The sequence below is a fragment of the Girardinichthys multiradiatus genome, chromosome 2, assembly GCF_021462225.1.
Source record: "Girardinichthys multiradiatus isolate DD_20200921_A chromosome 2, DD_fGirMul_XY1, whole genome shotgun sequence".
Taxonomy (NCBI): Eukaryota; Metazoa; Chordata; class Actinopteri; order Cyprinodontiformes; family Goodeidae; genus Girardinichthys; species Girardinichthys multiradiatus.
In genome coordinates this window covers 9,471,085-9,493,940 of record NC_061795.1, presented here as the reverse complement: position 1 = coordinate 9,493,940, position 22,856 = coordinate 9,471,085, and the positions used below count along the sequence as shown (strand labels likewise).

Sequence of the window (22,856 nt, the reverse complement as noted above, 5' to 3'; positions counted from 1 at the left end):
CAGCCACACCCCCTCACATCAAAACACCTGAACTTCATTTTATTAAGTTCTGGTTAGACTGTGGTCCAGATAATTTCCCCAGTGGATCGTTTTATATATAAATAAAAAATAAAGATGATATTCTTGCATAAACAATAATACAAAGATTGTTTGTATTTTATGTTTTATGCAGATTACTATAATGTGACAATGTCACATAGTAATGTTAATAACAGAATAGCGCACTACACTGACAGCTGAAGGCGGGGATTCAGTTGCCATAACTCCAGCTATCCAGTAGGTCCATGTAAACACAACAGGTACCGTCCCGAGTAGAGCAAGACCGAGTGGAAAAGCTAGTGGAAAAGGGGCATAACATACCTTTTGCGGCTAAAATATGATCAGTACATTTTAAGGTGGTCCAAATGGAATAGATACTGCTCAATAGGGAGACAATGGATCGCTAAATTTATAACTGACATGATTCTTTCTCCTTTCTTCAGCTGTGTTTTCTTTGCTCTTATAATGTACAATATCTATGACTAATGACTGTTTGCATACTCTACATGATTTGTTTGAAGCACTGTAATTTGGGAATTTTCGTAAAAATATGATGATATAGCTGGCAAATGTTCTACTTCTGGTTCACTTGTTCTACAATAATGCCATAAAAATTAAGTTGCAGAAAGAAAATGTTTGCTTACCGAACAAGTCCAATGGGCTGGTACATATAGAAGACACTGTAGTTTGCCCACTCCTGATACAAAAGCTGTTGAGATTATAGTAGTATTAGTTGTTTTAATGTAACATCTTTGTCAGACATTTCTTTCATCATGTTTTTCATTATGGAAGCAAACCGTTACCATATTTCAAATGAAAAAGCATTTCCAGAAATGCTTTTTCATTTTAAGAATGTGGCTGCATTGTTTGACTCATAAATGAAATTAGAAATCAATAATCCTATTTGCATTTTCTTCTTCAAGACTGCTCATTCTTTCACTAAATTAAAATGAAAAAGACATTGAGATTTATTTTTCAAAATGTACCCCAGCAAATAGATACCAAAATTCAATTTGAAATGTAAAATTTGAAAATGAAAAAGCATTTCCATAAATGCTTCTTCATTTTAAGAATGTGACTGCATTGTTTGACCCATAAATAAAATTACAAATCAATCATCCTATTTGCATTTTCTTCTTCAAGACTGCGCATTCCTTCACTAAATTAAAATGAAAATGAAAAAGACATTTGAGATTTATTTTTCAAAATATGTCCCAACAAATAGATACCAAAATTCAATTTGAAATGTAAAATTTGAAAATTAAAAAGCATTTCCAGAAATGCTTTTTCATTTTAAGAATGTGGCTGCACTGTTTGACTCATAAATGAAATTTGTGATCAATAATCCTATTTGCATTTTAATTTTCTTCTTCAAGACTGCTCATTCTTTCACTAAATTAAAATGAAAAAGAAAAGACATTGCTTTTTCGTTTTCGTGGTCTGCCGGCAAAGTACTGCCAAAAACTCAAAAACGAAAAAGCATTCCGAGCGGCGGGCGCAGCAGAGTGACGTCAGCAGCCGCTCTTCCTCAGCTCCCTGCTGACCGAACTACCCATCTTGTTCGGTAGGGGGCGCTGTGCACGTCTGCATTGCATTACATTGCAAACGTGCGGGAAAATTGATCAAATTGCTGGTGTGGGTCTTTAGCATCTTAGGTTATGGCGCTCCCTCAAATTGTGCAAACACTTTTAGAATTAGCTGAGCAGGTAGAATCCAGTAGTATATCCGAGTCTGATGCCCGTAACCGCGTAGAACAGGTCATGGAGACCTTGGCTGCATACTCTGCCATCATAGATTTGAACATTAATGAGGTTGCTATAGTGAACCTCCGTTCAGTCCTGGAACGGCTGGATGCTGTGGAGCCTCAAATGGGACGAGGACGACCAACCATCAACATCCCATTTCAGTCCATTAAAATCTATTTATTAAATGGTTTCAAAGTACATGAAATAACGGAGCTGTTCGGCGTAGGCCACCAGACGATCCGTCGAAGGATGCAAAGCAACGGATTGAGGTAACAGACAGCTTATTACTATTATTAGTGAAGGAACCGTGTTCACAATTAAACATATTTGTTGTCATTTGATGCTTCATGACGTAGCATATGCCTGTATAAGGGCGTTCAGGTAGGTGCAGTACTGGAGACAACTTTCTGACAACATTGACAGTCGCTCCCCCTCCTTTGTTGTGCTAGGGGGGGAAAAGCACTGTAATTGTGTAATTATCAGACCGCCATTACACATTTCATCTTGGTCGCGCCCTCAAAAAACACTTTGCGAATTCCTGAAGTAGATCACTAACAACAGACTGTGATGTCATAAGGACTACAGTATAGTAAGCCTTAACTCCCAAGTCCCAAGATGGACTTGGGAGTTAACTACAAGTACTCCAGATGGTTTTGTTTAAAGAATATTGAATACATAATATTTTAGTCAAAGTTCAAAAGTTGGGCACCCGACTTTAGCAGGTTCATGTGCACTATCCCCTTAGGAAACTTGACTACGTGACCATAGCAGCATAAAGTGATGATAGTGGCAAACACACAATAAGCTAAAAAAAAAAAAAAAAGGTCAATTAAAATAATCTGTCTCACTCTTTCCAAGATAATTCTCAGACATTGTTTTTTGTTTGTTTAGAATGTCAGACATGTATTCTGCAATGAGTGACCAAGAGCTTGATGCAGTCATTGCAGAAATCCACCAAAGTCACCCTAACACAGGATACAGGATGATGAAGTCATTCCTTCATGCCAGGGGACTGCTAGTGCAGAGTAAGTTTAATGTGAAGTTTATCTCCATATGAATGCATTAAATCCTATGTAAGTCCAATGAGTGCACATTCTCTCAGTTTGACCTAAGTTATAATAACAATAATAATAATAAAATGTATTTGTATAACTTTTCTAACGAAAATGTAGTGAAAAGTGCTGCATTCAACAAGAATGATCAAAAGATAACATGATATAATTAAAATAAGAAAATAAAATAAAAATATAATTATTTAAATCAAATTGGCAATTTCATAAATGAAATCTTACCTTCATTGCCATTACCTGTGCTGTGTTAACACTGATTTTTGAAGTGCTGTTAATATTTCACGTAATTTGTCTTTGAAATTTAACGTTTGCTGTTGTTGTTGTAGTTACAAGAGTACGTGACTCCTTAAAAAGAGTGGACCCAATTGGCAATGAGGCCATGGCCAATCGGACACTAAGACTGAGGCAATACTCTGTTCCTGCACCAAATGCAATGTGGCACATAGATGGAAACCACAAATTAATACGGTACATACTTGGACATATTGACTTTGTTCACCCGCTCTACAACTTTCTTCGTTGTACGCTACTGTTCTTTATGTCAAATAAGCTGTGTATGAACCTTTTACAAATTGCTATCTGATACCTTATACAGGTCCTTCTCAAAATATTAGCATATTGTGATAAAGTTCATTCTTTTCCATAATGTCATGATGAAAATTTAACATTCATATATTTTAGATTCATTGCACACTAACTGAAATATTTCAGGTCTTTTATTGTCTTAATACGAATGATTTTGGCATACAGCTCATGAAAACCCAAAATTCCTATCTCACAAAATTAGCATATTTCATCCGACCAATAAGAGAAAAGTGTTTTTAATTCAAAAAACGTCAACCTTCAAATCATCATGTACAGTTATGCACTCAATACTTGGTCGGGAATCCTTTGGCAGAAATGACTGCTTCAATGCGGCGTGGCATGGAGGCAATCAGCCTGTGGCACTGCTGAGGTCTTATGGAGGCCCAGGATGCTTCGATAGCGGCCTTTAGCTCATCCAGAGTGTTGGGTCTTGAGTCTCTCAACGTTCTCTTCACAATATCCCACAGATTCTCTATGGGGTTCAGGTCAGGAGAGTTGGCAGGCCAATTGAGCACAGTGATACCATGGTCAGTAAACCATTTACCAGTGGTTTTGGCACTGTGAGCAGGTGCCAGGTCGTGCTGAAAAATGAAATCTTCATCTCCATAAAGCTTTTCAGCAGATGGAAGCATGAAGTGCTCCAAAATCTCCTGATAGCTAGCTGCATTGACCCTGCACTTGATAAAACACAGTGGACCAACACCAGCAGCTGACACGGCACCCCAGATCATCACTGACTGTGGGTACTTGACACTGGATTTCTGGCACTTTGGCATTTCCTTCTCCCCAGTCTTCCTCCAGACTCTGGCACCTTGATTTCCGAATGACATGCAGAATTTGCTTTCATCCGAAAAAAGTACTTTGGACCACTGAGCAACAGTCCAGTGCTGCTTCTTTGTTGCCCTGGTCAGGCGCTTCTGCCGCTGTTTCTGGTTCAAAAGTGGCTTGACCTGGGGAATGCGGCACCTGTAGCCCATTTCCTGCACACGCCTGTGCACGGTGGCTCTGGATGTTTCTACTCCAGAATCAGTCCACTGCTTCCGCAGGTCCCCCAAGGTCTGGAATCGGCCCTTCTCCACAATCTTCCTCAGGGTCCGGTCACTTCTTCTCGTTGTGCAGCGTTTTCTGCCACACTTTTTCCTTCCCACAGACTTCCCACTGAGGTGCCTTGATACAGCACTCTGGGAACAGCCTATTCGTTCAGAAATTTCTTTCTGTGTCTTACCCTCTTGCTTGAGGGTGTCAATAGTGGCCTTCTGGACAGCAGTCAGGTCGGCAGTCTTACCCATGATTGGGGTTTTGAGTGATGAACCAGGCTGGGTGTTTTAAAGGCCTCAGGAATCTTTTGCAGGTGTTCAGAGTTAACTCGTTGATTCAGATGATTAGGTTCATGGCTCGTTTAGAGACCCTTTTAATGATATGCTAATTTTGTGAGATAGGAATTTTGGGTTTTCATTAGCTGTATGCCAAAATCATCCGTATTAAGACAATAAAAGACCTGAAATATTTCAGTTAGTGTGCAATGAATCTAAAATATATGAATGATAAATTTTCATCATGACATTATGGAAAATAATGAACTTTATCACAATATGCTAATATTTTGAGAAGGACCTGTATATTTAAGAAATGTTTTTTATTCATCTTTTCTTTGTTTTCTTTTACGAATAGCTGGAGATTTGTTGTTCATGGTGGAATAGATGGCTTCAGCCATTTAAATGTTTATCTGTCTGCTGCAACCAACAATCGGGCATCTACTGTGTTGGAGAGCTTCATTGGTGGCATCAACAAGTTTGGTTTGCCATCACGTGTGCGCTCTGACAAAGGTGGTGAGAACATGGGTGTTTAAGGATTACAACAACATTTAGGGACCAGAGAACTACTTCAAAACTTTTAATTTTTTTATTTCTTCTTTTCTATTCACATAATTGTTGGATGTTACAATCTTCTCTCCTATGACCACTAACATAAAGCTTAAAAGATAAAACTTTATAGTGTGTAGTTTGCTTGTATTTTCACACGTCAGGCGAGTACTCAACCAAGACCAGGGCCTCATATATAAAACTGTGCATAAGGTCAAATGCGCAGTTCCCTCATTTATTCATTCCATACCTCATTCATCAGTGGAGCTTTAGTGTCTGTCACAATCTAAATCCTGGCTTCTTAGGACTATGACTATCTAAAGTTACCACTTTTATGCACATCAACCTTTTCTTTGAGCGTCGTTTTTTTGTCCTCAATTCTAATTTTAAATAACATAATTATTATTTTGTCAATTATAATTCAAAGCAAAACCGTTTTTTCCATATGTTTATTTTTTTTTTTATCATGTCATTTGCCCTTCCAGGATAGAACGCCTGTGGAGAGATGTGTACATCCAAGTCCTGGTCCCATTCTATGTTGTCTTTTGAAACCTGGAAAGTGAAGGAATGTTGAATCCTGATGATGAAAATCATCTTTTTGCTCTCCACTGGACTTTTCTGCCTCAACTACAGAAGCAACTGGCCTTCTTCGTGGATGCATGGAACCATCATAGTCTGAGAACTGCAGGTAGCCAGTCTCCCTACCAACTTAATTAAATATTATAAAACCCTAAAATTATATGGCTACATTTCTTTAAAAATTAAATATGTAAAGGAGTCATCACCTTAAAATCTAATTTTTACTTGTTAAAACATTTCTATTATAGTTGGACCTCAGTTGAAACTTGACTGAAAATTAAAAATCTTTGTTTACGCATGCATACATACATTACAAGAATGCGAGGGGGACAGCAGCGAACCCTGGTCCAGCTCTGCCCATTGCCTCTGACGTGAACAGCTTCTTAATTATTGTGCACCTCATTACCATTATTACAATGAGCATCCAGACCAGTCAAAATCTCATGTGTAATTTTGATACAATTACAGAGAGACATGATATGTTAAAACACCCAGTGATGACTCCTTTAAGGTTAGGAGAGCTTATTGCATAGCTTAACATTTTTAAACTGTAATTGTTAAACTTACAGTGAAACATTTTAAGATAAGATAGGTTTTGTATTGTGTTGTATCCTAACAAAGCCTTATTTTTCTGAAACAGTTACAAAGTTTATGAAATATTTAATATTCGATATTTAAAATTCCAATACTCTTTTGTGTTGAGGTGGAGGCAGACTATGGTATTGATTGGGATGGACCATACGGATTTGGTGACATTGGAGATCAAAGGGAACAAGTTGAAGTACCTCAAGTGGAGCTGTAGCGACATCTGACAGAGGAGGACATGGCTAGCTTACCTGACCCCAATGTTCCCTTCTTGGATGCACTGGACATCTATACAGTCACAGTCCCCCCTCCACTCTATCCAGAACCACAACCACTACTGATATGGCAAGAATTAAACCCAGCATTCTTAAATACTGGCAACAGCATTAGAGTTAATTAAGTTCACTTGTAAAGGTTGTGTGCATTTTAGGTGCATTCTGGAAGCAAGAACGTTTTTTTTTCTTTTTGAAGTTGTCTTTATTCCACAACCTTAAACATTTGTCAATAAAATATCACGCTCCTTAACTGTATATTAAAATGTCAACATTATTAAACGGTTTAAGGGGGTAGTTTGTTATGGAGGTACTTTTGTATGATTGACTATACAAATATATTCAACATGAGAGTAGAACTATCTTTTCACCAACTGGTAAAAAATAAAGAGAAGCGACACTAAAATTTACAAAAACTACAAACCAGACATGGAAATGTGGGAGTTAGGTTTCTCCTACTCCCTACCTCTGCTTTAAAGCAGATCTCAGATCAGTCTAATCAGATCATTCCAAATCCAAACTCCGTAGATCTCACAGATGCTTCCAGGTTTTCTTTGAATGCCTGGTAACTTTGGCACTTCAGTGGGAGTTTCAGCGTTGGGAGTTTCAGCGTTGTGAGGCAGGTTGAAGCGACTGGCAGAGTAATTTCTGGAGATATTTCAACATAAAGGTGCTGGGGGGGTATCCTCCAACCTGTCCAGAACTTCAGGAGTTGTTGTAGTTCCTGAGAAGACCCTACAAAGACAGTCATACCTTTTTGAAGTTTACCCGAACATCATTAGTCACTGCTTCACTGTAGAGTGCTTTTAAAAAATTTGACTTTCTACAGTAAAATAAAACATTGTCCACAAAATATTATTTCTCACCAACATGTTTCCATAAATATGGACTCAATGTGAATAATCAGCAATAGGTCTAGGATATGAAGAGTGTTCGGAATCAGATCGGTTTTAACGTGTTATCTGACCTTTTTCAATGTAGTCTCAAAAAGCCTGTCACCAGGCATGTCTCCTCCACGTTGCTGTGGTCATTCTCATCCTCACTATCTGGCATTGGCCAGATGATCCTTTTCAAGATGGTCTAAGAATTAAAAACATTTTCAAAGACTATCAGTTAAAAAGGCATATCAACAGAGTAGAGCTACTTTGCAAATATCACATTCAGAAAAGTACAGATAAAAAAGGCAACTTTAATTGTATATAAAAATGGAGGATTGTTATCGGAAAGATAGAAATACAAAATGTTACACTTAAAGCAGTATTCTAATTACAATAACAATTACCACAATGATATTTATGTAAACAGTCAGCAGTTTATTATTAGAAGCCAATTACCTGTGAGTCCATCACTTGTTCTGCTGATTTTGGGAAAAGGACTTCGGCTAGGGCTGGACGCTCTTTAATCATAGTGAGAACACCGCTCTCTTTCAGCCCCTTACGGAGCTGCTTCATTTGTGCTCTTCTCCGTTCAATGACCTAAAAAAAATAAATTATCAATAAGTTTAGGTATAATTTAGATACAGATGCTGGTTAAAAAAAAAAAGACACTATTACACTAGTGAATCTGTTTTACAATATATGTAGCATAATTTGTTTTGGGTGGACTACTTTTATTGTTTTGTACCCAATAAAAGGGTGGAGAATTTAAAAAAACGACATACAAGGAGGTAGCCTAACTAATGGGTGAAATTTGTATATGCAAAATTTCATATATATATATATATATATATATATATATATATATGTGTGTGTGTGTGTGTGCATGTGTGCGCATAAGTGCGTGCTTGTATATATATATGTGGCTATTTCAGCAGCAAAAAAAATAAAAGAAATAATAGAATAAATGACAAAAAAAGATAAAGTACTTAATTTCATTTATAATTACTCATATACCACATGCTGTAGAATTTTCTCTGCCAACCACCTCCTGTTGTTATCGTTGATGGGAGGAAGATCCCAGCCAAAGGCCAAGTTGTTCACCTCACATCGTTCCTGTGGGGTCAGTTCTCTCTGACTATCAAGCTGCAATTAATAAAGTAAGGCAACGGTATTTCACTTTTATGGTCTATGCTTTTATGTTAAGCACAAAGAAAACATATTTGCAAGAAAGCATAGGAATAATCAATTGAAGTGAATTTAAAAAACATTTGTGTCATGACAATAAAAACAACTTCAAGTGACACTTACACACCACATCAAGGACATCTGTATCAGGGCAGTCAGCAAGCTCAAGTGCAGCAAACTCCTGATTACTTCCAACAATTAGCTGCAACATTGCTGGACTCAGTCCATTCAATCGAGGGCCTCCATGAATAAAAGAATGTCCTATGGCACGTCCAGCTACTCGGAAAAGGTCTCCATCAATCAGGACTTTGGAAGTGGATGGGACCTTGTGATCGCCTGTCCCATTGAACAGAAGAGTTCTGCCAGTGTTCTCTGAGAGTAAAAAAAAAAAACAAAAGATACAAATAAAAGCTGATTTCTGCTGAGACAACATTATCCTGAGGTTTATCAATTGCAGTTCAAGGAAATATCTAGCTCTGATAATGATTTACATAGTGTCACACAAACAAGATTTGGGTGAGTCAAAATACCAGACATGAGAGAAGACATTTTACAGTTAAAGAACACAATGCAATGCAATGCAGTTGCCAATTTGAGATCAATTTTGGACTTTAGGGCCAACTAATCAGAGCCAATTTATCCAACCCCTACTTGTGTTTGAGGCAAAATTGTGTTTTTTTACATAAAAAACAATACAATAAACGTATTTTAAAACTCAACAAAGTCCAGGTTGAAACCAAACTGGATTTTTTCCATTACTATAGACAGGAAATGCCGTTTTACATCATCTCCAATAGCTGCATCACCTGAAATACAAGGACTTACCGTGTAGACTTAATAGGAATGTATATATAATGTAAGAGTAAATTTCTATAGGTTTTATTCCTAGCTCATGTAATGGAATTTTTTTTATGAAATGTTCCAAAGTGTATGACCTTCAGGTTACCTCACTCCTCAGAACATCTGTGTTAGAGGAGGAAGCTGTAAAAGCCATTATCAGAAGTTTAATGGTTAAAACCCATCATTTAGGGTGATGCCTCAGGAAGAGCCGATGGTTTGTTCCTAGATAACTTTGTCACCTCTGAACCCGAGGAGGGTCCAGGGCCATAAAACACAGACTCTTTGAAGTTGAGATAACACTGTCATGTTTGGTATAAATACTGTGTGTAAATAGTGTTTGGGGCTCTGTTTCACTGACTAACCTCAGTGACAGGGTCTTCAAACGCTTAAGCCTTTGAATAAAACTTATAAAGACAAAGTCCGGATTTTTTCTTGTTGTGAGTCAACTTCTCTCACACTTTGATAAGGAAATTCCACTACACTCGACAACTTTCCGAAGGTGCGCCTGATCATAGTTTTTATTGTGACTGCTGTGGTAAGGCACATCTGGATTAATCAATTTGGCATGTAATGTAAAACAAAAAAAATAAAGGAGCTGCTTTAATCTAAGGAAGTAGTGGAGCAGGGCATAAAGACTATTCAGCTAGTTAAAATTTTTACTTCAGCTTTAAGTTGTAATCACTGTTCTTGTTAGAAATTTTGCAGTAAAACACATTTAATGAAAGATACCAACCAGTCAATATAACAGAAAATGGGCTTGCCCAGTCAATTCCCGTTTTTTGTAGAAAGTCAGAATCTCCCTTTCACGATCTTCCTCAGTGGATCCGAGGTCAAGCCCGGCAACCAACCCTGGCTTGAGTTCAGCATTGCTGAGCAAGTGATGGCAAAACATGTTGGCTGCCTTGTAAAAATCAGGCTCTGTTGTCCATTCTGAAAATCAATTAATTATAAGTGAAAACTGGAAAGAAATATATTTTTTTTAAGTTTTTTTTAGGACAGCAGCTAAAAGTTCCTTCTATTTTGTAAGGACAATATAAATATCAGTACTTTTATCCATTAACTGTTTATGGTTATAAACAATAAGACAATTGCACCTTCAGAGCTACTACTTTGATTTTCTTCAAGTGGATTTTGGTTGCTTGATGAGCTAGCAGCAGCTGAGGTTCCTGCCTGGGTATTCTCAAGGGTTTCTTCAGCAGTTGAATCTGAGTTATTTTTTCTTGGAGTGATAGCAGGACATTGTTAATACACTAAAGGAATCTAAAACATCAATTCAGTGTGTGAGACACTAATAAAATAAAAAAAAATTTGGGTCAACTGATGTTTTAGGAAAATAAAATGTCTGTAGGATTTCACAATTTACACTATACAAATTCATGTATAAACAAGAAATATGTCTCACTTTTCACAACAGTCATTGTGGCCTTGAATCTCAGAGAAGCTAAATATCTCTGCACAGTAGACACATTCCATCAGTGGTCCAGTTGTTTGAGGAGTGAGGGTCAAACTGGGAGGATCCTGGCATAAATGAGACAATAGTAACAAGTAAATATGCATCACATAATCAAACATCTTTCTTCACATTAGAGCTTAGTGGACTTTGTACAGACATATTTCAGTTGTGAGGGTTATCGGCTGGGGATTTCTTTGCCAGGGATTTCATACTCCAGAGAATCAAATACTACATAATACTAGAAATATACAATTCGACCTGGATGTCAATATCTTTTTGGATTGGCCTTATGTAAATCACAGCTGCCCCCACTCCAATTTCTTTGCTAGACAGGCCTTCAGGAGTATACCCATTCTGTGGGCAAGGAATGATTTCCAAGACTTTGGACCTTGTAGAGCCCCGGCTCCGCAGGAGTTGAAACCCACCACAGTACTTCAGTTGTGGAAAGTTCAACTCTAGGTGATCAGAAAAGTCACCACAGTATTTATCTGAGAAAAAAAAGGTATTGTAACCAGTTTAGGGGTAAAATGTAAACATTTAACTTTATTACAACATCATGGTGTCCTAAAATTAGATAGCTATTGTTTGGGTTCTGCTAACCCTAATCTCTTTTACATGCCCAAACCTTTATTATATCTTTGTAAAAAAAAAAAAAACATTTCTTTTGCCTTTTTTTGGGTAAATAAAACCCCTTTTTTCAGTCAGATATTATTCAATACATAGTTGTAGGCATACCTGGGAATGTGATTTTCCTTTCCCATAAACCTGCCCTTTCAAGCGTTCTTTTTGCTGCTGGGGTTGGGATATCACTGTCCTTTCTTTTAGCCAGGCAGAAGAAAGCGTGAGTGGATGTGGTCTTTTTAAATTTTTTGGTCATGGTGGCTGGTGAGGTTGACTTACGTTGTACACCTCGTGCAGGGTAAGGACTAAACAACCTCAAAACCTCAGCTGGAAGAAATATGGGTTGGAAAGCAGAACATAAATTCAACTGAATTGAACTTTATTTTGAATATGTTAAAAAGAAGAAACAGAATTAAAAATAAAATAAGGATATAGTGTAGTTATGCATAAACATAAATGGTGAGATAAACATAGTCCAAAATTTTTTTGATCAATGGATATTTTTTGGTTAACATTTCAATGCAGAACAGTAAGATTGCATGATGTAATTTAATTTCTATCATGATCAAGATCATGTTGAATTAATAGTAGAAAACATATACAAATTTACAAGGGTCTTTGTTGACTGCAGCTTGTTAGTAGCCTAATGGCTCCAGGCATACACACTTGCTGTTGTTGACACTTAAGTTAGTTGTTGAAACAAATGGTTGCTTCATTATAATCTACTGTAACTGTAACTTCAGTTAACAAAAAAAGGAAAATCACTGATACTTGTCTGGCGGGCCCTAACACTCAACAACAGTGTTTCTCGTTGACATGACATCTTAAAAAAAAGGTTTCACACGTGCATGTTATTTTGCTAGCTTTTCTTGCTAAAACCTTACCTCGAGCATTGTTACGGCGCTCAGGAGCATTCAGCATTGCCACAGGTGCGTTGGAAGAAGGAACTTGTTCTATAGCAGCAGCGGCCTCCCTCAGTAGCTCTGCCACTGTTGTGGTCACTGTGGTTGCTTACTCTGCGTCCCGATAGTCAGACCCACACCGGCAATTCAATCAATTTTCCCGCACGTTTGCAATGTAATGCAATGCAGACGTGCACAACGCCCCCTACCGAGCAAGATGGGTAGCTCGGTCAGCAGGGAGCTGAGGAAGAGCGGCTGCTGACGTCACTCTGCTGCGTCCGCCGCTCGGAATGCTTTTTCGTTTTCGAGTTCTGGGCAGTACTTTGCGGGCAGACCACAAAAACGAAAAAGCAATGTCTTTTTCATTTTAATTTAGTGAAAGAATGAGCAGTCTTGAAGAAGAAAATTAAAATGCAAATAGGATTATTGATTACTAATTTCATTTATGTGTCAAACAGTGCAGCCACATTCTTAAAGTGAAAAAACATTTCTGGAAATGCTTTTTCATTTTCAAATTTTACATTTCAAATTGAATTTTGGTATCTATTTGCTGGGGCATATTTTCAAAAATAAATCTCAAATGTCTTTTTCATTTTCATTTTAATTTAGTGAAGGAATGAGTAGTCTTGAAGAAGAAAATGCAAATGCAAATAGGATGATTGATTAGTAATTGTATTTATGGGTCAAACAATGCAGTCACATTCTTAAAATGAAAACGCATTTCTAGAAATGCCTTTTCATTTTCAAATTTTAAATTTCAAATTGAATTTTGGTATCTATTTGCTGGGGTACATTTTGAAAAATAAATCTCAAATGTCTTTCTTTTTCATGTTAATTAAGTGAAAGAATGAGCAGTCTTGAAGAAGAAAATTAAAATGCAAATAGGATTATTGATTACTAATTTCATTTATGAGTTAAACAATGCAGCCACATTCTTAAAATGAAAAAGCATTTCTGGAAATGCTTTTTCATTTGAAAAATGGTAACGATTTGCTTCCATATTTCACAGATTCATCACAGCCAAATCCATACCAGTTGAATGTCCTCCGTGCAAAAAGAACCACTCCAGACTTGCAAATGTACAATGCATATTATAGTGCAATGCTGATTTAATCAGAGAGTTGAATGTAGTGACTATCTACTATGACTATGTTGAGTGGCAGATCAAGTCACCTGGTGTATATCAGGTAGCTAAAGATGGCTAAAGGATACATTCTCATGATATCATAGCACATAAATAGATTTGGAAATATGCTTTAAAGATGAAAGGTTTTGACCCATCTAAAATCAAAAGGCATCGATATTACATTTATCCAAGAATCACTTTTAAAGTTTGTCACTTTTTCATTCCTATTTATAAGTGATAAGAGATCGGGTGGGCAAAGTGTACCACTGCTCCTTCTCAAGCAAATGAAATGGTGTAATGATCCTTGTTATGAAGAGTCTAAGTTCTTACACCTAAGCAACATAATGATAAAGAAGGACGTTTCATTTGTAATCAAATTTTGTTGAATGAAATTAGAACTGTCCTATGCAATATATATGCGCCTAATCAGAACCTGACATCTTTCATGAAATCAACGGCATGATAGGTAACACAGAATATTACACTAATAAGGCTATTTCAATCAGGAAATGGATAGATTGACTGACAAAAGCACACCCTTTGGGAAGTCATTACCTAAAGACGGGGCTGCAATCCAAATGCTAGCATATGACTGAAATTTGGTAGATATATGGAAATTAGCAAACCCAAGAATATACCTTTCATTTGCACAGCCACAAGTTGTACTTAAGAATAGACTTTTGTTAGTATCTGATACACTACTGAATTGAATAATGGGCTGTGAAATAGGCACAGATACCATAAGACCATTGAAAAATTGAATTACATGTAGATTTCAATGTGGATATAGAAAAGTAAAGATCTTGGAGACTTAACACTGTTTTACTTCCAATTGAGTCTTTTAGTTATTCCAGTTATTCCAGAGGAACTAAAATGTTTTCTCCAAACAAGCATTGGTTCTACAGATAATATATTGTCTGCATAGGAGGGTTTAAAGCCATGCATGCATGAGAGGAACACTTTTGACATATCCATCAAAAACAAAAAAAGAAAGACCTGTCTCTTGAAACTGCCAACTATTTCTAATGAGCAAACTGAAAAGTTGGATTCCCCTATTACTTTGGAAGAAATCAGAGCTACAACATGAAGACTGGTAAGTCACTACAGCTGGATAGTTTCTCAGTTGAATTTTAAGTAAAATATATTGACACCATTGCACCTGTGTTACATGAAGTATACAGAAAGACTTTTGAAAGAAGGTCTCTCTCTGGCACATTTGATCCACTTATTCCTAAAAAAAAGGCAGAAATGTATCAAATCAATCTAAATTCTGGCCAATTGGTCTAATAGAGCTAAACTGTGAAACCCTGACAAAGACTCTAGCATATCGATTAGAAAAGATGACGAAGACCAAGTAGGTATCATTAAGAACAGGTCTGCACTGGACAACATGAGGAGGCTTAATCATCTAATACACTTGAATTACTTATTCAGTCCCTGTTGCAACATTTTCTTTAGATGCTGAGAAGGCTTATGATGATGTGGAGTGGGGGTTCTTACGACAGTCCTCTCTTTTGATCCATGTTCTGCAAATGAGGGGAAAAACTGTACTCTCGCCAGGGGAACAAGACAACGCTGAGCCCTGTCCCCAACACTATTCACGCTGTTGTGGAGCTATTAGTAGTTACAGTAAGAGCCGACTCAAGGATATGTGCAGGTGAAAAAAAGCACGAGCTCCCTATGTATGCAGATTATATCTTAGCTGTGATTGTAGATCTGATTGCCTTTATACCAGCACTGTAGCAATGTGTTGAGTCATATTCTTTTATCTGAGGATACAAGACAATTGGAACAAATCTGAGTTTATGCCATTTTAAACACATGCCACTCCAAAGGGTGCTTTCAGGTACGAAATATTTGGGTATACAACTCCATCCAAATCCAGAAGAGATAATATCCTCAAATATGTATGTTATTCTTCAAAGGATCAAAACAAATCTTGACAAATGGGGAAAATTGCAGCTTTCTTTATGGGGTAAGGTGAATGTAATAAATGGGTTTTTAGCCCCATTAAGTGTCCACAATGCTGCCTGTTGATATCCTACTCCAGGGTTACAAACCTGAGATTTTTGTTGAAGATTTTCATTTGGGACAAGAAGACAACTAGAATTAGCATGATGAAAATCTGGTGATGGAGATGTGGTGCACAGGATTTCTATTTAACTTTGCATTTGGAGTGACTGGAATAGTAGAAATAAAGCTGGGCTGGATGGATATTGAGGAAGTAAGTCATTTCAGATCAATAGACATTGTTTCCCATGCCTTATTTTAGGAAACCCAGTATTAACGCACTTGAAGGCACTATGGAAGGAGGTGCACAGGATATTTTGTGACAAAAATTTTAAACAGCCATATTTATAGAGGCATATCACCAAAAATCTGCAAGTAAAAAAAAAAGATTTGCACGTGCAAGCGAGCAGGGTATTTCTCCTCACGCAAAAGCAAGCAAGCAGGATTTTGATCCGTGCGCGTGAGCGAGCAGGGTTTTTATAGCAAGCCAAAAGGGTCAAAAATCATCCGTATATTAAAGCGTTGTTCTAATCCGTAAATAACAGGATGCGCCGGTCGGTCGCATAAATAATGTGTGGTGTTTTATGCATATTTTATCATCAAGAGGCTGTCCTATTATTGCTCAGCCACTAGATTTTAAGACATTTTACCCAATCAATTCACTGCAAGGGCAGACACAACCAGGAGATCCCTGATCATTGGGGAAAGACAGAAAATACATGCACCTGTCATTCTGCTCCTGTCTAAATCACACCCAGTTCAACAATAAAGTCTAATATATCATAAAACTCACTCTACTCTTGGGGCAGAAAATAAGATTCAGTAATTTTTAACAGGCAATTAACTATCAATTAAAAAAGATAATAGCATGTGATTACACATAGAAAACCTACAGAAAAAGTGGCTCTATTAAGTACACTGCTGTATTTTACTTATCTTTTTATTCCTTTTTGACATGTATCATGCCTTGGCTTATGCTTTGGTAGTTTCATTTTTAAAATGACAAAAGATATGTTAAAAATATTATCTTCTGCCCTCCTGGTTGTGTCTACCTTTGCATTGCATTGATTGGGTAAAATGCCTTCAAACCTGAGTTGCTGAGCAATAATAGGACAGCTTCTTGATGATAAAATATGCATAAAATGCCACCACACGTTAATTACCCGACTGTGGGTTTTTTACACGAGCACGCATTTTTTACACTGCGCGTTCCGATTCGCAACGTGTTTGCACGTAAAAAACGGCACATCCCTTTAACAGATTAGAACAACGCATTAATGTACTATGTATTAATGTACTAATTTATTTTGCATTTAAATACATTTATATTTTTTTATGAATGTTTTTATATTTGAATTCACTAATTTTCTTCAATAGCTCGCAGGTCATGTGACCAACTGACACACAATCAATGTTGAATCGTCCTACTGGACTGGAAAAAGGAGGCACACTCATTTTTTTCTGATTTAAATAAATCTTTTTTTAATACATTTTTTATGTTAAAAATTCACCACTTTTCTTCAATAGCTTTGAGGTCATGTGACCAGTTGACATAAAATCAATCGTAAATCATCCTAAAAAAATGGAAGGAGGAGACACAATCATTGTTTTTCTGATTTAGATGCATTTTATATTTTTTATGAATTTTGTATGTTAAAATTCACCATTTTTCTAAAATAGCTTTGAGGTCATGTGACCCCATGACCCCTAATAACCCCAAATATTTAGCTCCTCATGTATCAGAGATCTGATTGTTCCATATATTCCTAACAAAGCACTTAGTTCTCAGACTGCAGGTTTACTGGTGGTTCCTAAAGTCTCTAGAAGAAGAATGCCAGGCAGATCCTTTAGTTATCAGGCTCCTCTCCTATGGAACCAGCTCCCAGTTTTAGTCTGTGAGGCAGACACCCTGTCTACTTTAAGACTAGACTTAAAACTTGTCTTTTTGATACATTTTATACTTAGAGTGGCTTAGGTTATTCAGAGCTATCTCCGTAGTTATGTTGCTACCGGCTTAGGCTGCTGGAGGACATAATGACCACTTTTCGTCACCATGCTACATTCTCCTACTACTTTCCAAGTATGCATTATCTGTAGTTATTGAGGCCATTAACTTTATGTTGTCCCTTTTTTTCTCAATAAATGCTACATCTGGCCCAGCTACAACATCTTGTTAGATGAGGTCATCTTTTTTACCACCAAAAACGTCTTAGGAAACTTCTGTTAACTTTGTCTCTCTGTCATAGACAAAGCCATTGATAGCAGTACTGTTGCCACTAACTATATTCTATATACTCGGTTTTTACTACAGACAGAGATAGTATGTTTAGATTTGTTTATCTCACTAATGGAGCTACCACTGACATTAACTCTTTACTTTTTCTTTCATTTAGAAAGTACTGCTGGACCAGTGCTTCTGTGTTTATATGTGTATGCCTTGCCTTATCAATCTTCCAGTCACTGGGAAGGACTTTTACACTACTTCAGTTTCTGCTGGAAATTCCTTCCCAGTGAAAGTGAGTTTTCCTTTTCCTTCTCACCAAATGTGTGATCAATATGAAGAATTGCTGCAAAGTCAGTGATTCAATGCCATCAACTGTTCACTGTCGCCACATGATCGGTCAGGAGTTAGATTGCTATGAGATGGCATTTGTTGTGAATAGGCACTATATAAATACACTGAAATGAACTTTTCCTTTGCTGATGCATCAAACAGTGCTATGACATGTTTGCAAAAATAGGCGCCTCTTTAACTGGCCTTGGTTTTTCATCAGTTGCCTAGTTAAGCTGGGCACAGATCTAAAGTGTCTTATGAAAGTGGTTTAGCTGAAACAGCATGGTTGTTTTAAATGTGGCCTGGCTTGTGCTGCACTCCATTATAATACATAACATTACTGTTGTCTGTCACTTGCCCAGCGATGCTAGCTTACCAAATATACATCGCTGCTGTACACTGCCGGTCGCTGCACTGCTAAGTTTTCACATTCCACAGTGAGTTTTGTTTTAATATTACTCCGTCTCTGAAAATTGGCTGTGTATTGCAACAGGTACTACAAACCTATGGGGTGTCACTCCATAGCCAAAAAAAGCAGATTTTTTAGCCTTTACTATAATAACAGAAATGTCTTTATGGGGTTTATGGATGTATTGGGGGATATTTGTTGTTACAAAATCTTCTTAAAACCTACACTAATGTGTAAGATGTTGTAACATTCTTACCTTTCTATCATTGGGTTCTGCACTCTCCTCCTCAAGAGCTCCCTGAGAAAAGATGGATATGGTTATTTGACAAACAGACTTCATGCAACAAATAAATATTTAACCATCTTAGCTGATTTGAATTAGAGATTTGTTTGGTTAACTCACATTGGTCCTGCTGATGTTTTCTAATGATTGCAAAAACTTAACAGTTTAAAACAGACTAAAGAAACATCAGGAAAAGAGAATGGGATGCACATTGTGCACAGGTTGGTTGTCTTTCTAAAATACAGATCTAGAGCTTAAATGTACCTGTAGTAATTTGGAATCACACAGGAGAGACACATATTTATTCCAACCCTGTCCTCCAAGGAAATACCCACACTGAAGGACTTCAGTGTTAATTTCCATAAATGTGTAACTTGTGATTTGGAATACAAAGCCAATAATATTAAAGGGTTTTCTCTAGCATTTGCACTGCTTACATCATGAAGAGGATAGGCGGCTGTATAAACTCCACTACCAAGGAGACTGGTGATCCCTATCAGGCAAAAACAAAGAATATAACCATATAAAGGTAAATATTTAGGAACATCACATGAGAAGAGCACAACACATTTCTAACCTTACTTATTTCCTAACCAACCTAAAAAATGACTTATTGGTTTAAGTAACTTCTGTTTGTCATGTTCCAAAACCGTATTACAAGCAGCAACAGAGCAGCTGAAAAACATAGCAACAAATCTCACCCAAAATATTCTACTGAAGAAGACAAAGACGAGAGAAGGTAACAGATCAACCACAAAATCAAGAAATTACAACAAACTCTTAACAATTTATATATTTTTGCCCAGTACCCACTCCTGTTTTTGTTTCATTTGCACTACTGCCCATTTCAAAGACAATATACACTAACATGCAAAGGTACTCATGCCCTTTGAGCTTTTCCACATTATTTCACATTAAACCAGAAACGTTATTGTGAGGCTAACTTTGCTACTGTGGCACCTAGAAAACTCCTGGGCTGTTATCATTCTCTTTTATGCAACCTTACATTACTAAAAATACATGCAGAAATGTATGTTGTTTAGACTTGAATTAAATAAAACAAAATTAAAGTGATACATTTTTATAATTTTGTATAATGGAAGTGAAGGGTGGTTGTCAAACTAAAGAAATATCATTCCATAATTTTGGGTTATGAATAAAGAGTCTTATGAAGCAGAATAGAAACAGATTCGGACTCACCCATGCTGTATTTAGCCTTACATTTGGTTCTTTTTAATATTTCGAATACCTGACAACGAGTAAACAAAGTTATGTAAGCACTTTGTTAAAAGCAGTAACAGTTACATACAATTATAAAACTGGCAGCTCTTTTACGTAGAAAAACAGTAAAAGACTTATTCTATCCAGAAGATTTATCAGATTTTTCCAAGGTATGTTAAAGAATATACTTTTTCTTGAAGCATTTGTAGACTAACAAAAGATGCTGACTTTGATACCTTTAATAAACATTTTCAGATCACCGTTGAGAGCCAATTGACCAATGTAATTGATAGGTGCATCACTTATAATTATTAACGATTATCAGGTTTACTAACTTCTCTTTGTATTTAACAGGTACAGGGGTTGGACAATGAAACTGAAACACCTGGTTTTAGACCACAATAATTTATTAGTATGGTGTAGGGCCTCCTTTTGCAGCCAATACAGTGTCAATTCGTCTTGGGAATGACATATACAAGTCCTGCACAGTGGTCAGAGGGATTTTAAGCCATTCTTTTTGCAGGATAGTGGCCAGGTCACTACGTGATACTGGTGGAGGAAAACGTTTCCTGACTCGCTCCTCCAAAACACCCCAAAGTGGCTCAATAATATTTAGATCTGGTGACTATGCAGGCCATGGGAGATGTTCAACTTCACTTTCATGTTCATCATGTTCTGCCATGATATGGCAGCCCAAACAATCACTGATCCACCCCCATGCTTCACTCTGGGCATGCAACAGTCTGGGTGGTACGCTTCTTTGGGGCTTCTCCACATCGTAACTCTCCCGGATGTGGGGAAAACAGTAAAGGTGGACTCATCAGAGAACAATACATGTTTCACATTGTCCACAGCCCAAGATTTGCACTCCTTGCACCATTGAAACCAACGTTTGGCATTGGAATGAGTGACCAAAGGTTTGGCTATAGCAGCCCGGCCATGTACAGGTCCTTCTCAAAAAATTAGCATATTGTGATAAAGTTCATTATTTTCCATAATGTCATGATGAAAATTTAACATTCATATATTTTAGATTCATTGCACACTAACTGAAATATTTCAGGTCTTTCATTGTCTTAATACGGATGATTTTGGCATACAGCTCATGAAAACCCAAAATTCCTATCTCACAAAATTAGCATATCATTAAAAGGGTCTCTAAACGAGCTATGAACCTAATCATCTGAATCAACGAGTTAACTCTAAACACCTGCAAAAGATTCCTGAGGCCTTTAAAACTTCCAGCCTGGTTCATCACTCAAAACCCCAATCATGGGTAAGACTGCCGACCTGACTGCTGTCCAGAATGCCACTATTGACACCCTCAAGCAAGAGGGTAAGACACAGAAAGAAATTTCTGAACGAATAGGCTGTTCCCAGAGTGCTGTATCAAGGCACCTCAGTGGGAAGTCTGTGGGAAGGAAAAAGTGTGGCAGAAAATGTTGCACAACGAGAAGAGGTGACCGGACCCTGAGGAAGATTGTGGAGAAGGGCCGATTCCAGACCTTAAGGGACCTGCGGAAGCAGTGGACTGAGTCTGGAGTAGAAACATCCAGAGCCACCGTGCACAGGCGTGTGCAGGAAATGGGCTACAGGTGCCGCATTCCCAAGTCCTGGGCTACAGAGAAGCAGCACTGGACTGTTGCTCAGTGGTCCAAAGTACTTTTTTCGGATGAAAGCAAATTCTGCATGTCATTCGGAAATCAAGGTGCCAGAGTCTGGAGGAAGACTGGGGAGAAGGAAATGCCAAAATGCCAGAAGTCCAGTGTCAAGTACCCACAGTCAGTGATGGTCTGGGGTGCCGTGTCAGCTGCTGGTGTTGGTCCACTGTGTTTTATCAAGGGCAGGGTCAATGCAGCTAGCTATCAGGAGATTTTGGAGCACTTCATGCTTCCATCTGCTGAAAAGCTTTATGGAGATGAAGATTTCATTTTTCAGCACGACCTGGCACCTGCTCACAGTGCCAAAACCACTGGTAAATGGTTTACTGACCATGGTATCACTGTGCTCAATTGGCCTGCCAACTCTCCTGACCTGAACACCATAGAGAATATGTGGGATATTATGAAGAGAACGTTGAGAGACTCAAGACCCAACACTCTGGATGAGCTAAAGGCCGCTATCGAAGCATCCTGGGCCTCCATAAGACCTCAGCAGTGCCACAGGCTGATTGCCTCCATGCCACGCCGCATTGAAGCAGTCATTTCTGCAAAAGGATTCCCGACCAAGTATTGAGTGCATAACTGTACATAATTATTTGAAGGTTGACGTTTTTTTGTATTAAAAACACTTTTCTTTTATTGGTCGGATGAAATATGCTAATTTTGTGAGATAGGAATTTTGGGTTTTCATGAGCTTTATTCCAAAATCATCCATATTAAGACAATAAAAGACCTGAAATATTTCAGTTAGTGTGCAATGAATCTAAAATATGTGAATGTTAAATTTTCATCATTACATTATAGAAAATAATGAACTTTATCACAATATGCTAATATTTTGAGAAGGACCTGTATATTGACCCTGTCGAGCTCCCGACTGACAGTTCTGGTGGAAACAGGAGAGTTGAGGTGCACATTTAATTCTGCCGTGATTTGGGCAGCCCTGGTTTTATGTTTTTTGGATACAATCCAGGTT

General features: G+C 37.5%; 2 protein-coding genes across 7 annotated transcripts in view; both read right to left on the bottom strand.

The window, feature by feature from the left end:
• The window catches only part of LOC124884785 (anoctamin-1-like), a 183,217-nt gene that overhangs the window by 87,847 nt on the left and 72,514 nt on the right, over positions 1-22,856 (bottom strand). For all 4 annotated transcript variants that reach the window (XR_007042530.1, XM_047392838.1, XM_047392839.1 and 1 more), the window contains 4 exons: positions 20,199-20,247; positions 19,436-19,491; positions 18,972-19,013; positions 684-748 (listed from right to left, as the gene is read on the bottom strand). Coding sequence is in view for 3 of the 4 variants with exons in the window: in XM_047392838.1 (XP_047248794.1) it covers positions 684-748; positions 18,972-19,013; positions 19,436-19,491; positions 20,199-20,247 (212 nt within the window). In the remaining variant the exon portion in view is untranslated. The remainder of the gene's footprint in view (positions 1-683; positions 749-18,971; positions 19,014-19,435; positions 19,492-20,198; positions 20,248-22,856) is intronic.
• LOC124884827 lies at positions 5,323-12,867 on the bottom strand. 3 transcript variants are annotated; one of them, XR_007042531.1, is made up of 11 exons: positions 12,599-12,867; positions 11,829-12,041; positions 11,352-11,581; positions 11,043-11,158; positions 10,735-10,859; positions 10,374-10,570; positions 8,924-9,172; positions 8,630-8,758; positions 8,072-8,212; positions 7,705-7,817; positions 5,323-7,472 (listed from the first exon to the last, which is right to left on the bottom strand). XR_007042531.1 is itself a non-coding variant. In XM_047392843.1 (8 exons), the coding sequence occupies exons 3-7, from the start codon at positions 11,056-11,058 to the stop codon at positions 7,710-7,712; spliced, it is 639 nt and encodes a 212-aa protein (XP_047248799.1). In that variant the 5' UTR covers positions 11,059-11,158; positions 11,352-11,581; positions 11,829-12,867; the 3' UTR covers positions 5,323-7,472; positions 7,705-7,709. The 3 variants fall into 3 exon arrangements, 2 of the variants coding, with proteins under 2 accessions (XP_047248799.1, XP_047248806.1); XM_047392843.1 differs by lacking the exons at positions 10,374-10,570; positions 10,735-10,859 and having other exon boundaries at positions 8,928-9,172; positions 11,829-12,867; XM_047392850.1 differs by lacking the exons at positions 10,374-10,570; positions 10,735-10,859 and having other exon boundaries at positions 8,928-9,172; positions 11,043-11,581; positions 11,829-12,867.

Excerpts from the sequence above, each read along its gene's own strand:
- LOC124884827 (XM_047392850.1), bottom strand. Across the intron at positions 8,759-8,927 it reads ATACAGATGTCCTTGATGTG|CTTGATAGTCAGAGAGAACT; the intron begins GTGTGTAAGTGT and ends TATTAATTGCAG. Across the intron at positions 7,818-8,071 it reads AACAAGTGATGGACTCACAG|ACCATCTTGAAAAGGATCAT; the intron begins GTAATTGGCTTC and ends TTTAATTCTTAG.